This window comes from Eleutherodactylus coqui, chromosome 4 (assembly GCF_035609145.1).
Source record: "Eleutherodactylus coqui strain aEleCoq1 chromosome 4, aEleCoq1.hap1, whole genome shotgun sequence".
In the NCBI taxonomy this organism is placed as follows: domain Eukaryota; kingdom Metazoa; phylum Chordata; class Amphibia; order Anura; family Eleutherodactylidae; genus Eleutherodactylus; species Eleutherodactylus coqui.
The window spans coordinates 74,662,131-74,679,048 of NC_089840.1; the positions used below are offsets into that span (position 1 = coordinate 74,662,131).

A 16,918-nucleotide genomic window follows, 5' to 3' on the forward strand; every position below is an offset into this window, starting at 1 on the left:
ATGATGAATACTCATCCATAGCCTTATGAGTATATACTGCATATCTGAGGAAGTATATGCTTATGCACGTGCATTGAGTAATGGATGTAGGGATCATGTGATCATGTACTATGTGAATAATTCATGGTATTTCCCTCCTTGGGTAAACAGAAACAGAGAAACAAACAGGACTGATATGCATTATTGTGCGGGGAGGAGGGGGGGACTAGGAACAAACCAGAATTTCTTAATATCTTTTCATTATACTGCAGTTGATTTATATATAACTCGCATATAGACCTTCTCTCTATATATACTGTAACTAAATATGAGCCATATAAAAATAGACCCTTTCCTCCCCTGTTCCTGTGTCTCCCACAGTACATAGCTTAGCAACCATTGTGCTCCTCGGCCCTGACACGCTCCGGCTCCCCTACATCCTACTTCATTTATGTAGATAAACAGAAAGTGTAAGGGGTTTATACAGAAATAAAGGCTTATTATTCCTATGGAGCGCCAATCCCATGTTTTCCCTGAGGCATACATGTGCTCCTATTGAGGTCAATAGCAAAACTAGACACAGTACAGATCGTAGGGATTGACGGCAGAAAAGATCAACTGCAAGCCACTGTTTACATCCGCGCCCATGGGAACGGATGATGGGAGCTGGGAAGCAAACAAACAAAGCTCTGGACCCCAATTAAATGTACGGAAAGAATGTACAGATGGGAGGTACAGTTTAAAAAAAGACGGCCGACAACCTTTGTCCTGCGGCCATTTCACAATGATGATTGCAGAATGGCCGCGGCACAGACGGCTTCCATTGACTTTAATGGAAGCCGACCATGCGTATCCCGCAAGCAGAAAATCACAATCGATTTTCACTCGTCGGCAGGAAATCGCGTTTTTCCATAGCATGCTGTGGGCTGGATTTTCAGCGAAATCCGGAGGTATCCCACTCCGGACTTCGCAATGGAAATCCACTCATGTGCAGGAGGCCTCATACTACTATGCTATTGATGGCTTGGATTAGAGATGAGCGAGCACGCTTGTTTAGAGCAACTACTTGAACGAGCATCGCTTTTTTCTAGTAACTGCCTACTCGGGCGAAAAGATCCGGGGGCGCTGGGGTGGAGCGGAGGGTAGCAGGGGGGAACAAGGGGGAGCTCTCTCTCTCCCACCCGCTCCCCACCGCAACCCCCAGTGCCCCCCGAATCCTTTCTCCCAAGTAGGCAGTTACTCGAAAACAGTAATTGCTCTAAACGAGCATGCTCGCTCATCTCTAGTTTGGATGAAACAAATCTTTAAAAAAAAAAACCTCATTATAAATTGACCTGTGGCGCAGATTTTAAATTTCTAGGTTTTTAATTTATGCTATGGATTTTTAGTGTGGATTTTACCTCTTCAAATGAGGGGGTGAAATCTGTGTAACAATCCGCACCAAAATCCTCGTTTCACCTATAGATCCGCATCAAAATTTGCCAATTGTCTGAAAACTATGTTTTCCCTGAAATCCTGCTGTGTTACAGAGTAACCAATAGTTAGAGCAGCATGAAACTGATGACAGGTTCCCTTTAAATGCCCATTCATGAATTCCATGATGTGCAATGTTTCTGCACCCATTTTGTACGGGTGAAACTCACCCATGGCCTAAGGGGGTTGTCTCATTAGAGACAGTGGGGTCATTTCTTTAGGATATGTCCACATGGTGAAGGTTTGACTCCTGTGATCTCCTACACCAAAGTTTGCCTTTTTCTAAGCATCTTCATGAACAGCCATTCAGCCATCCATGTGGCCTGATGGAAAAAGAAAGTAAGTAGGAACCACAGGAGACGAAGTGGCACACTGTTTTATTAGCGCCACTGTCCCATTTTTTAAGTGATTAGTGGCGTCTAATGGTCGAAATCCCAATGTTTAGAGGTTAGTGGAATATTTTAGTAATCTACCACCAATTTCTTTGATGAGACAAGCCTTTAATAGGCATATTGCTAATAATTTACACTGTACAGAGAAGCCCTCGGCCCATTTATGCTGCAGTCTCTGACGAATGGTATTTATTGAAGTTAATTGGAATCATTTATGGCAATGTGCTGATACAACACAGAAAGAAAATCATAAGCCATAAAGTAACAAAACAATTTGGACTTGGTGCCCCAAAGGGATTAGTGCTAAGTGTTACATAAACACACATTTATATAAAGAAGAGACTGGGCAATGGAAAGCAAACAAGGATCATACACATGAGCAAACCCATTTGCTCATTAGGGCAATGACACAGAAGACACATTTACAGCAGTGCGTTTGACCCATTGCCTCTCAGACCAACAATACTTACTATTTGTGCAGCCCAAGCGCACTCTTACATCACAGCACATACTGTAGGCCCATTAAACTGATAGCAGCTTTTAATCATCATTTATTTGCATAAATATGTATGGATGAAAACGGACATCTGTTGTGTCACTGTGAGTTTCTAAATTAAAGTGGTTGACTCTCTAAAAAAAGACTTTGATGATATGTCCAAAAAGTCAGCTTGGACATCAGCTATTCCCAAAAATAAACCAGCCCACCTTTGGAAATGAGGTGAGTGGCTATTTTCTTCGCTGAAATAAATTGAGGGTTGCAAAACCTACAACAGCTCTTACTTAAAAACTATGGCAACCTTTATGCATGAAAATTAATACACACATAGATAAGCGCATCATATTTTTCTGCAGGGCCATAGTAAGATTTTTTTTTGCATTGAGTTTTCCTTCTCATGCATTTAGAAAGCCTCATAATTGGTTTGCAGTCTCTCTTACATTCAAGTTTAGGGGCATTCTCATAACTGATCAGATGGTCTCATTTCATGGACCTGCACAAGCTTAGCTCCCCCTTCCTCTCCTTATTCAGAGGCTGTGTAGAATAGCCATTCCCACTCAATACTGCACATCCTATCTCTGTTGATAAGAGCTCCTGATCTCCTCCACACTGTCATACAGCCCTCTGTAACAGTAGTTTTTTCTGCTCTGTTCTCCTGATCTGAAAAGACAGCAGGCTAAGGAAGGAGCTAAAAAACAACCCATCAGTTTATTCTGATTGACAGAATTTGCTCAGACTTGAGTCCTCCAGTTTGCAGTGCTTTGGAAAACAATACAAACATAAAGATCAAGAAATCAGAAATTTTTCATGAAAACCAATTACAAAAAGTCTTCATTTCCCAAAACCACAATGATTTAAAAAAAAAAGAGTGCAAAGGTGTACATGGCCTTTAAAGGCTTCTCATTCATTTCCATCAAGAATGACTATACATACATAGCCCCTCCTAAAGAGGTTCAAGACCAGCTCATTCTTTGTAGCAGGTTGTTCCTGTCTAGTGACACAGACCGGCATTACATGACCTGCACCCGATTGTCTACTACCTTACAGGAGGATGTTATTTAGCCACCGCAGATAATGCCACTGTATGTTGTAAATTTAAAAACACATCTATATGTAATTTTGTACTTACTGTAAGAGAAGTGAAGGTCATGCACATTCCACCAAAACCATTCAGACATAAGGCTACGAAAATCAGCACAGACAGAGCTGTCATAAAAAAACAAGAAAAATAAAAGATTACAATCTAAGATTTCAATCTGAGATCCTGTTAGCTATTATGAATAAGGATAATTAGCGTGTCACCTGCTAATAAAAGACTTTCCCATTAGTTTCTACTACCTGGGAACGAACATGACCTGTAAGCTCTCCTGTTTTAGTAAATATTTGTATTCCCCATGAAATAACAATTCTGGAGGACCTTTCTTTGAACTCTTGTCCCTCTGTTACTCCTCCTGGAATTTGACATTTACGAATAAATTGATAACTGCCTGTTATCAGTTGGGGGTGTGTCCCTACTAACCAATCGGTGCTGTCTGTGTCAGAGTGTGCAGCGACACCCTTTTAACAAGAGGAATAGTAACATCTAGCTGTCAATTTAGTCAAACTTTGGAATAATAGAGTAAGGACGTAACGCAGAGTTCTAGGATGCCCTTGAATTGTTATTTCATGTGGAATACAAGATTTCCTAAGGCAGACATATCAGGAAATCTGCTCTGTATTCAGCGTGCCCTGATCCTCCACTCTTCCCTTCTTCCTATATCAGGAAATCTTACAGGTCCACTTTAACCATTTCTATGTTTTTGGTCAACAACTGCTAGTTACATTAATTTGCTCATCCAGAGAAAATATGTTTGTATTTGCATATAAAGTTGTATGTATAATTGTCTATACCTGAAAAAATTCATTTTGCTGATGGGGCTCTTCCAGGGTGTCAGAATTTGTTAGCTTGAGGCCTCTTTCACACGGGCTACAATTTATGAATTGGCTGAGCCGTGACATTGATTGTCCAATTCATAAATCCTGCCTCCACAATGTGATTGGTTCTTCAAACTCTGCTCAGGCAATCAATGCAGAGCTGGATGAACCAATCACAGCCCTCGGATTGGTTCATTGAGCGTCACATTGATTGGCTGAGTAGCGCTGGATGAACCAACCAGAGCCATCGCTTCCTGAAGGCGAGATTTTTGAATCCCGCAACCAGGAAGTGATCTGGTTGGACAGCAGGACGCCCATCGGAGCTCCGGACAGTAGCAGGAGAGCCCGGACCGTGCCTGCTTGGTAAGTATTCCATTTTTTTTCTGGGAATGCAGCTAGGGCTTATTTTAGGGGTAGGTAATGCCATTGCATCTCATGAAAAATCACTAGATGTGATGTGATTAACAAGGAGGCTCCATAAGGAAACATGGACTACAAAACATTGCAAATCGCGGCAGTAGAGAGCATGCCACAATTTTTTTTTTCTCGCCTCATCGCATCAGTGAAAACATCACTAATGTCATAGAACTCATTGGAAACCATGGGCTTCACATACATGCCATTTGTAGCACTGTTGCATTTTGTGAAAGCGGCCTAAGGCTACATGGCGACTTTGACCAGGTTACATGATGCACAGCCAGTGATCGCACTGTGGCCATGCTGCATCACATCCCAGTCAACGTGGTCACATTGCGACTTGAGAGTTGCCACGACTATAACCCGATGATCTCAAGAAATCAGTTATTTTACGATATCCTCAAAGTCGCCATGTAGCCATAAACTAACTCTCCATTACAGACTCTACAATGTAAATACCAAATAACTCACAAATAAAAGGCGCAATAAACTACAATGTATTAGGACGTGGACGTGGATCTTACTTACAGTTGGGATTACTTGCTCCATAGGCAATTAACAAACAAGAGACGCCAAAACTGGCACTGTAAAGCAGAAAACAAGAAATAATATTTTGTTATATCACATACTCATTTAAAGAGTCACTGAGAACACAATTCAATAACACAATCCACACCTTCCACTGAGTCTCAGCTTGCGAGGCCCATACTTGTCCATGATGATTCCCAAAGGCAGTGAGATGGCACTGAGAAGAAAAGACCCCACTGTGAAGGCCAAGTTCAACATCTCATCCTGATCTTTACACACCAGCCAACCATTCAACTCAATGATTTGTTCTTTGTCCGTTTCATTCCCAGAGCTGCCGTTGGTGGAGTTGCTTGACGTAAAGTTCTCTGAAGGAGTAAAATAAAAAAGTTAGTGCCATGTATGAACTGAGGAGTCACACAAAAACTTATATAAGTGTTTCCTGATATGCCACAAATACATATAGTGAACCGCATGGAAAACACTGCAGAATATACAACGCAGTAAAATGTCTCTGAACTGCCCGATAAAACCTAAAGGGGTTGTTCAGCCTTAAAAATGCAACTGCTCTTTAATAAATATAACGCCCCTCCTGCCCATGGGCTGTGTGATATTGCAGTTCATCTCCATTCAAGTGAATGGCTGAGTTGTGAAACAAGACACAGCCCGTGGGCAAGACCAGCGCTGTTACTGGAACAGACCTCCAAATCCAGATTAACCCTTTCCAATCCAATTTGTATCCTGGTTTTCCTAGGGGGCTTACTCTTTTTCTACTGTTATACAACAGCGCTATCTGCTGGCTAAAGCCAGTACTGCATGAGGTGACACGTTGGATAGGCTCTGACAGCAGAGAGGCTGGCAATATACAGTAAGAAAACCCTGACGGATGTCTTCCAACATCGGAGCTGTACAGCCTTAAATCATAATGTCTTTAGACGTCAGACAGTGGATTGGAAATGGTTAAACGGTCTATTTTGTTATTGTTTACAAATGACTAATTTATAATTTTCCTCCTAGATACATTTGAATATAGATAACAGAGCATGGGCAACATCAGGTGTATTGTTCCGCACACCAACATTGAAGTTTAACGACAGATGGACAATCATTCATCCAAAGGACCAATGAAAGAAGAAAGTAAATAAAAATGATTTAAAATTACATTTTACTGCTTTTAGTTTTTTTTCTGTTACGATTGGCTCTAAAAGGACGGAGCGCTGACAGCCATATTTACTTAATGCCCTTTAAGACTTCAGAGACCAGATGTTCAACCTCAAAAAATATATTTACAGCTGAGGAAGTAACTGAATTTCTCAGGTTACGGGACTTAAAGAGACCATTTTTCTTAAGTGTCTGGTCATTACTGTGAATTTTTTAGCATGTAAATGGCAATCGGGGCAATAGATTTACAAATCCGGATCCGCAATGCAAATATGCCCGTGTGCAGCCGGCCATAGGGATACATTGAGGTTGTACTGAGTAACTGTTGTCGTGATTAGTCGACCAAAAAGTAGTTGAAGAGTATCAATGATGTTGAAAGCTTTTACACTGAGCAAGAATCGTTCATTGTCAGTTCTGGGAGAAATCATTCAGAAGGAGAGAAAACCCTTATGCCCACGGCCATGTCGGACTCCGCTAGCAGAATATCGCAACGGAGTCCGCCATGGTGCCCCCAAAAGCCCTCATACTCACCACTTCGGGTCAGCTGTACGTGTCCCGCATGGAGAGCCGGTGCGCATGCACAGTACATCGCGTGACGCGCCTGCAGTGCCAGATGATGCGGTCAGTGGAGGACGGGGACGCGTATTCACACAATACTTCTGCTGTGCTACGGCAGAAGTATAGCGTGACAGCTGGCTTCCATTGACTACAATGGAATCCGGCTGCACCTATTCCCGCAGCCAATAGAGCATGCTGCATTTTCTTTCACGCTGCCGCATTCCGCAGCGTGAACATTGAGTTATTAGGTTCAATAGAACCTAACAGCTGCGGGACAACGCCGAGGATTTCTGCCGTGTAAAACACAGCAGAAATCCGTATGTGGGCATTAGCCCAAAGAGAGATTTCTCCAGGCAGATTCGTTTGCAAGTTGTTCAAAGGCATACAGTGGGTGACTTTTCATCAACCAACGACTATTTTTAAATGAACTGAAACAAAATGATGAGTGCAGTACCGCTTACCACCCAGTTGGGGCAGTGTCTACATGGGACGACTGTCGTTAGCATTCGCTCATTTAAGCGATTATTCGGCTAATAGTCCTACGTGTAAAGGTACCTTTGTATTGTGGCTCAAAGCCCAACTCATTACCACAGATTGGTTACTATGGTAGTTATAGACTGCAGAAATATTCCTAAAAGACCTACTATGGAAATTGCGATGTGAAAAAAAAAAAAAAATTCAAAAAAATCTACCACTTTTCATCTGTACCAACAAATGTTTCTTCAAAGGTCCACATTTAAAAAAAAAAACACTCTAAAATAAAATAAAGCCAGTAAGTTGTGCACATAACTGCGGCCATACTGCAGGAGGTATGTTAATAATTACTAGGGTAGTACATATATATAAGCATTCTTTCCTCCCATCCCCCTTTTGTCTGTGTCTTTGACAGAACAGGGATAAGATAACAGGAAACAGATGTAGGTGGAAGGTCAGATAAGCAAGAAAGCTGTTAAAATGTAGCAGAAAATACAATGTGGTGGCACTTGCTTCTGACTATCTCTGCTTCCTACTGTAATTCACAGCGGTGGTTGGCCTAGGGGCGTTAACGAGTTCTGCAGATAGGCTTATGGGTAGAAGTTGACATTAAACATTTGTGTGTTAGCTCTGGAACAGGCTATCTGTAGAAGGTCTTAGCTCGTGTCCTCGACGCTCTCAAACAGTTCTGAAGGTTTCTGGCTCAGTCCCCAAAACAGAACAGGGCTTGTTTGTATTATAATGCGTCATATTTCATATCTAAATAAATCGTTGGCGAAAACCTGAACTCTGATTCTACGGCGGAGACTCCTAATCCATCCAAGTTATGTCTACCAGGCAGGAGCTATAGGCTCATCCTTTCAATGTATATAGCCCCATAAGGAAAAAAACATATTGTACTAGTTATCTGAACTAATCCAATACAATGTAGCAAAGTGCCAACGCGACTCCTAAAGGCAGGGCCGGCCTTGTGTTGGATTGGATCTGCTGCAGTATATCCGGTTGCTCCTCATCCCATATCCTGTATGGTCATACAGTGTACAAATAACCATAGCAAACACTGGCAGATTTACTAATCCAGTCTGATATTTAGACAGCATAAACTTAAACTAGACGGTCTGAATGTGCGCCAAAGATACGTTTAACCCATCTTTGACACTTTTATATAACGTAACATCACCTATTGCTTGGCTTAGATTATGCCAATATGTTATTTTATATTTTATGTACATGTTGTTGCATATTAAAGCTAGTTTTAGGTTAAACATTTTGTAAGAATTTTCAGTTATTTTTCTTAGTTTTTGATGTCATGGTCTCTATATATTTAAAAAATAAAAAAATCCTAAAATCCTGCAGTTTTCACACTGACCACTAAGCCTGAGGCCTCATGTCCATGGGCGGATCGGATTCCACATGCGGGAGACCGCAGCAGGATCCGACGCTACCCGTGGCAGAGGACAGTGCGGGACTTCTACTTACCCGTCCAGGTCTTCACTGCGGATGTGTGCGGAAGCGCTGGACGGGGAGCCGACGCCGCACATGTACAGTGGAGTTTTTTTTTCAAAAACTCCTGCTTTCCCACAGAATTCGTAATTCAATTGCAGACGGGCCACGGATTGGACAACTTCCATTGACTTCACTGGAAGCTGTCCGTGCGGTATCCACAGTGAAATGGAGCAAGGTGCAATTTTTTTTCCGGACCAAAAGGTCCACAAATCAAATCCGCATGCTTAATTTCACTTGCGGATGCCCATGTATCCCAATGGGCGGCTTGATTTGCGGATCTTCCGCGCGGATTCCGCAAATCAGATCTGCCCATGGACATTGGGCCTAAGGCAATTTCTAATGTTGGATTTACAATGAAAGCTAACACCTATATAAAAATAACACAAGATCCACCACTCACAATAGGTAATATTCACAGCTCACCTCCTCCTAATCCCTGCACAATGGCCTCTGCACAGGTTACAAAGCATGCCTAGAACACTCTCCCATAGAGGTCCATGGGTCAGCTCTAGAGATGAGCGAGCGTACTCGCTAAGGCAAACTAGTCGAGCGAGTAGTGCCTTATGTGAGTATCTGCCCGCTCGTCTCTAAAGATTCGGGTGCTGGCGGGGGAGAGAGGTGAGTTGCGGGAGTGAGCAGGGAGGAGCAGGGGGGGGGGAGAAAGTGAGAGAGAGCTCTCCCCCCGTTCCTCCCCGCTTTCCCCCGCTGCTCCCCGCCGGCACCCGAATCTTTTGAGATGAGCGGGCAGGTACTTGCATAAGGCACTACTCGCTCAAGTAATTTGCCTTAGAGAGTACGCTCGCTCATCTCTAGTCAGCTCCTGTCCATTGTGTGAATGGTTTATGCCAATGATCAAAATGCTGTTAACTGCAACTCAAGAGGGCTGCGCTGGGAAATTTGCATCAGGATTTACTCATTGAAAAAGTCTAATCCACGGCACTGAAGTGCAAATCAGCTGTAGGAATATGCGGCTCAGCCACGGATACCTGCCATGGATTTTGTGGCGGAATCGACACTGAAAAATCCAATGTGGATTCTGCCATCTGAACATACTCCAAATGTACACGTGCAGCGAAATCTTGAATCAGTTCTTAGAAAATGATATCATTTTTTATTACTGTAATATTAGCTACTAACAATGTCATTAAAATAACATCGATAAGAAAACATAAAATTGCAGGAAGCAATAATAGTAAAAATGATTAAAGGGCATCTCTGGTCCAAAGTGAGAAAAATAGCTGTGTTGGGAACTTCTTGTACTATCACTGCTTTGTTAATCACGCTTCTAATCTCTTCTACCTCTTAGAAAATGAGTCTGTGAAGCAGCAGGAAGGGTATAATATCTAGAGAGAGCACCTAGAAGGTGAGTGAGGAGACTTATAAGGCCATCCATGCTCCTCTGGGAAATATGCAAATGGCAAAATGGAACAATGTCTCTACAGTGCCACCTATTAGAAGGTCTGAAATTGACTTGCCTGAATGATACTTTCTATCAGGTGGCACTGCAGAGGCATTGTTCCATCTTGGCATTTGCATATTTCCCAGAGAAGCATGCATGGCCTTATAAGTCTCCTCACACCTTCTAAGTGCTCTACCTAAGGACAAACCAAATTGTTCCTGACCTTCATCATGGGCTTCTCACCCAGCAACCAACTGTATACTGATGAGGGGCAAAAAAACCCCAAATAGTCTGTATATTGTTTATCTTTTTTTCTACAGAAGACTCTGGCAGTGACTTATATTCTCAGTCTTTGATACAAGACCTGTGAAAATGTCTAATACTGACTTGCAGGAAAGCTACTTTCTAATAGATGGCGCTGTAGAGGCATTGTTCCATCTTCCCATTGGGAAGCAGGAGTTACAGAAGCCATTTCCAGCAGCTATAGAGTTATCATTTAGTCAAATAGTCATCCAGGCTTCTTAGACCCCATTTACACTGAAAGATGATCGCTCAAAAAACACTCAAACGACAGTTTGAGTGACAGTTTAGAGCAATCATCTTTGCATAGTCTATAGTAGCTAATTAGCTACCAAAAAGCTATGCAGGCGGAGTGGGACACCACCGTTATCAATCAGCAAACAATACAGCTGTTTTGCATAAGCAAACAGCTGCATTGTTCTCCCCACTTACAGCTCACGTCCCGCTGTGAACTACCAGCATTGGAGCTTCTCTCCAGAATACTGGAAAATAGTTCAGAATGCAGCACTGTTCTTTCCGGTAATATGATGGACACCTTTATAGTCAGTGGGGTCTATAGGACATTGTTAGTGCCCAGCATATGCCCCAACTGGCAACACTGTTTCCTTGTTCTGCTCCAATAACAGAGCACAGGAACAGAAAGTCTGCAAGGACATGCCCTTGCTGATGTGAACAAGTCCTTAAACATTAGTTTGACAATAAAACCATAGTGTACAGAACTCCAATTGTCATATAAAGATCCATAGCAATCAGTGAAGAGATCAGCTTTACTAACGGACTATTGAGTAATTAATAAGGGTGTCTAAGAAGAATGGAACAAGAGGGAAATATAACAGAACATAAACAACTGATCAAATATTGAGGGCAGCCATCGGAGTCAGAGTCTATGTGTACCCCAAAAAGCAACAATAGGGGGGTTATCATATTAATCGGATCTTAAAGCTCACATAATGTGCATTAAATGAGTGTGCAATACAATTCCAAGGCCTGGAGTGAAAGTGCCTTTGTGTGATGCAATCTGAGGTGTGGTTGCAGCACTTTCACATGGGAGTACGTCAGCGTTCTCTGCAGTTCTTCATATGCCAGTGATTGTTTATTGTGAGCAGTGATGTATACACTTGTTTGCAACACTCGGGAACATAGTAATTGTAAAATCAAACAGGGTCTGTTCTAAAACAAGATGTGCTTCAAAACACCCCGTAAACACTTTGCAGCCCGAATAACACGCGTATCATTTCTCATTCTAAATGCTTACCTTGTGCTTGAATTAGCCGGCATGGCTGCTAGCATTCCCTTCACCTGGGGGGAACGTTCCATTTCACTGCCCTAAACTTGTAACTAAATACCCCGGCCAAAGCAGAGTGACTTGTTGGTGTCCTGCTTGGCACCCAGCCCCGGAGGCACATGCCAACTCCTCCTGCATGCCCTTGACTTAGCTAATATTCTTCCTATGGATGTTACACACCTATAATAATATCATTGCTAAACTAATGAACAGTAAACCTGCCAAATTACGAAGAGCTAATACTGTATACTTATAATCATGGCATGAATAAGCAGAAGTGCCTTTCAGTATTCTTAGAAAGTTGTGTCCAGCTTTAAAGGAACATTCCCGAACTAAAAAAAAAGGGCTGGGATTGGTGTAAAATAAAAAAAAATGAAGCACTACTGAAATGTTAAATGTTCTCCCCGATCCAGCCCCGCTGCGGTGGACCCTGCTGCTCTAATCCACAAAGAGACTGCAGCAGGCATGTGCCATCCATTCTACATGTGCCCACTCACAGGCTTCAGTGGTCATGTGCCATTCATGGCAGTATTACCGCTAAGCCAATGACTGGCTGAGGTTAAGGGCCTAAACAGGTGGTGCATGCGTAAATACGCTTACACAATAGAGCATATTAATGCATGAACCAGTCAAAATCCTTTTTGGTTTGACAGTTCAAATTCCGCACGAGTACGAACATGCTAAAGACACTCGTGGTCGCCCTCATCCACTCCCGACTTGACTACTGCAACTCGCTACTCATCGGCCTCCCATGCACCAGACTCGCTCCACTCCAATCCATACTAAATGTGGCATCTAGGCTAATTTGTCTATCCAGCTGTTACTCAGATGCCTCTGCACTATGCCAGTTGCTGCACTGGCTGCCCATCCACTGTAGAACTAAATTTAAACTTCTCACCCTCACGCACAAAGCTCTGCATGGTGCTGCACCACCATACATCACCTCCCTCCTGTCCGTACACCACCCAGCCCGCTCACTCCAATCCGCTAACACTCTCAGACTAAACACTTCTGTAATACAAACTTCACATGCTCGCCTCCAGGACTTCACCAGAGTAGCACTCATCCTCTGGAACGCTCTACCCCAAGGCATCCGGACATTTTCCGATGCACGAAATTTCAGATGTGCCTTAAAAACGCACCTCTTCAGGGAAGCATACCAAATCCCCTGACCTAGTCCCCCGGCCCTCCCTATGGCTCCCCACACTTTCCACTCTGCCTATTGCATACGACCTCTACCCCTGCACCTCCTTACCGCCCCACCGTGTTTGCCTTCTAATAAGTGATTTCCACATGAAATCCCTATTGCCTGTGTTCCCCATGCCTCGCTCCTCCCCACCCCCTTGCACATCCTGTACCACCCCCACCCCATTTGTTTCAATCTGAATATACCTCACATTGTAGGTGTTGTATTGTTCTGCATTTATCCCATGTCTAAAAGCGCTGCGGAATAAGTTGGCGCTATACAAATAAAGATTATTATTAATAGGAAGATAGGTCCTGCCCTATCTTTTCTCGCAAGGCTGATAGGGTAAGTCCTAATAAATATTTATCATGTTGATAGGAATAAACCTTAGTAAGATATATTTACATACTTTACTCAAATCACGTAACTAGCGTGGTTGGCTCTATTGGATAAATCTCCCCAAAGGAATACAGAAATTATAGGGCTATCCTTAAAAAAAAACTACATTTCCAGAATTGGAAATACCACTTTCATACACTTTCCCAGTGTTTACACAATAATTAATGGCTCTCTATGGCAACTCACATTTGGGATTGCCTCGTGGTTAATCTGTAACCGCAGTTATTCCTTTATACAGCTATTTTAGAATGTGACCTCTATAGTTACAAAAGACTACTAAAGGTGAATTTATACCGACAGCACAAAGAACCTATGAGTGGATCAGACTGACAAGGTCTACTAGGAGAAAACATGGTAATTACACAGGGCAAGAATGGTGCAAATGTATAATATTTCTCTATACACTGGAGAGAGCATTAAAAAAAAAATTTCCTTATTAGGTCAAAGGAATACATTAGAAACATTAACACAAGTCCAAGAAGGGCTTTACCGGTAAAATAAGGGGCCATATGGGGAGCCTTGAAAGCACAAAATGTACTAATAAAGGGTTATAAAGTCTGCATGAGGGCTTATTCACAGGAGCATATATCGGCCACCGTTTTCACAGCCGGCCGATATACACTTCCATCTGAGCTGTCTCCCCCCCCCCCCCCCCCCCCCTGCCGGCTCTCTGCCTCTCTCCTCCCCTCTGGCTGTTTGCAATGGAAGGGGACGAGAGCTAGGTTCCAGCCCCTCCCCTTGTCCGCAGCCAGAATCCCCTTGTCCACAGCCCGGAGAAAGCAGGATGGGTCAGGGTAAGCTTCGCCCCCTCCCATTGCAAACAGAAGGAGGGGAGGATAGAGGCAGTGGCAATGACTACTTACAGCTCATTGGGGCTGTCACTGAAGCAGTGGACCTCCAAGTACAATGCTCCATTTATAGTAATAGTCTCTTTATATGGAGAAGAAAGACCTTAAGGACCCTTTAAAGCCCCATTTACACGCAAAGATGATCGCTCAAAATTCGCTTGAGTGACAGTTTTCTGCGATCATTTTGCATAGCTACTAATGGGCACTAATGACTATTAGTAGCTACTTAGCTTCATTTGGATTTACATGAAGCTCCCTTCGAAGTATGCAGATAACAGCTGGTGATCTGTTATCTGCATACAGCTCCATTGTTCTCCAGTGGGACAGCAGCTGAAAACAATGTCATCAGCGCTCACGCGGAGAATCACAGCGTGCGGTCCCTGCTACCAGCTGGCGGGCGAACCATGGTTTTTATGCTGAACTAAAAATCCTCGTTCGGTCGAAACGCTAACGATAGTAGCATTAATACGCAACGATTATCTGCTCAAAAGATATCGTTTGAATGAATTTTGAGTGATAATCGTTGTGTGTAAATGGGCCTTAAGGCTTCCAGGGCACGGTGCAACCCCCACCCTTTGCACCTACTATAGTTACAACCCTGATTAGTGTATATTTCTTTTTCCATTCTTCTACAGACAAAATATGTTGTGGATCCATATATATATATATATATATATATATATATATATATATATATAGTTATCTTATGCAGAGTACATGTCCTCTAGTGTGCTAAGCTGCAAAGACCAAAAACAGACCATCCATGTGCCAAAAACATTAGAGTACAGCCATGTTCTTTAGTCCGGCTCGTTTTCCAGGAAAATGGGAACTGCCATGTCACATGGGTTCTATGATTAGCTTCCTGTTGTTTCCGGTTTCCTTTCCTAATGGATACACATATTGTATTTCAGGAATAGAATCTATATGGCAACAGCTGAACTTGCTGCTGCTTTCACTAGTTATCTGTTCACAAGTAGTGCCGTCACAGACGCACAAGGGTAACGGTCATATGGAAAACTCATGGCAGACCAGTAAATTCTGCCACGTAGAGGTCACGTTTTACATTTCTGCTTGGATGAGAGAAGCTGTGAAGCAGGAAGCGACCTGCCACGCATGATACTAAAATGATCTGCCAAAAATTAAAAAAAAAAAAAAATATCCCGTCATGAAGAGATTCATTGTCCAGCAACTGCTGCGAGCCTTGGCATGAGCCTCCCAGTCAGGAATCACCCGCCCGCTCCGACGGTTTTCAGGGATACATTTGTTGACAGTTCAGCGAAGAGGAAACAGACGTTGTTGTCTCCATCTAAATTTAGATTAAGCGTAATTTGAAGTTGATAAAATCTGACTACCTTCATGTGGGAATTCTAGAGCACATAAAGCGGTGCTGTTGCCCACAGCAACCGCAGTCCTTTCACTTGATTGCTGAATAGGCGCCATTACAGCTACCTGCAGAATTCCATTGATTTCATCAGATACTTTAGGCGCTGGCAGAGCTACGTTGGATATTTATTTTATTTGGCTTCTGCAATCCTCTGTAATAGTTTCCAGGTTCACGCGTCGTGCACCGCTTGCAGAGTATTGTTGCGGAAAGTACAGTACGATTCATGCAAATAGGGATTTACAATACCGTACTTACATGCTGTATGGAAAGGATGTGCAGATGCCAGTGTGTCCTCAGCTTGCACCATCTGATATGGATGTTTGCCATGCATTTGACACATTGCAATGAGTACTCATCAACGTTTGCATCCCAAACCACATTGCCCTAGGTCCGCACTACCATTTTAACCCTTTCCAATCCAATTTGTATCCTGGTTTTCCTAGGGGGCTTAGTCTTTTTCTGCCGCTATACAATGGCGCTATCTGTAGGTTAAAGCCAGTACTGCATGATGTGACACGTTGGATAGGCTCTGACAGCAGAGAGGCTGGCAATATACAGTAAGAGAACCCCAACGGACGTCTTCCAACATCGCAGCTGTACAGCCTTAAATCATAATGTCTTTAGACGTCAGACAGTGGATTGGAAAGGGTTTATATACAGGGAAAGGGGAAAGGGACTTGTTATTTGTATAGCGCCAACCTTTTCCAGAGAGCTTTCAGGTCATTTTTATTTATTACACCCAGCAATCTGGGTACTCAGTTTACCGACCTCGTAAGGATGGAAGGCCAGAAGTCAACCTTGAGCCGGCTACCTGAACCACGTGGGGATTGAAACTGCAACCTTCAGGTCGTGAGCGAGAGCTTAGGACTGCATACTGTGTAAAATATACTTGCGCAAAACAGAGAATAGAACTCATTGATGTCAACCCATTATTGACCTTGTGTGCCTTAATACTTTGCACCACACGAGGTCCCTAGAAATGCATGCGCAAAACAAGCTCATGAAGCACATATTGCTTTAACTTATGGGTAAAATGCCAGCCTAAATAAGTCTCTCCTATTGTGTCTATGGGTCCGTGTACACCAAACGATTTATTGTTTGAACGAGCGACCAATGTCAGTGTTCGCTCGGGTAGCCTGCTTACACAGGCAGATACTTTGTTGGCTCGTTCAAACGAGAAATCGTTCAGTCGTTGGCATTCACTGCATAAGTGACTGAGAAC

The 16,918-nt window shown here is 43.0% G+C and overlaps 1 protein-coding gene across 1 annotated transcript in view; it reads right to left on the reverse strand.

The window, feature by feature from the left end:
- The window catches only part of SLC43A2 (solute carrier family 43 member 2), a 73,008-nt gene that overhangs the window by 31,630 nt on the left and 24,460 nt on the right, over positions 1–16,918 (reverse strand). Inside the window, exons 3-5 of the mRNA XM_066599669.1 lie at positions 5,348–5,564; positions 5,200–5,255; positions 3,470–3,546 (exon numbers count right to left, since the gene is read on the reverse strand). Coding sequence (XP_066455766.1) covers positions 3,470–3,546; positions 5,200–5,255; positions 5,348–5,564 — 350 coding nt within the window. The remainder of the gene's footprint in view (positions 1–3,469; positions 3,547–5,199; positions 5,256–5,347; positions 5,565–16,918) is intronic.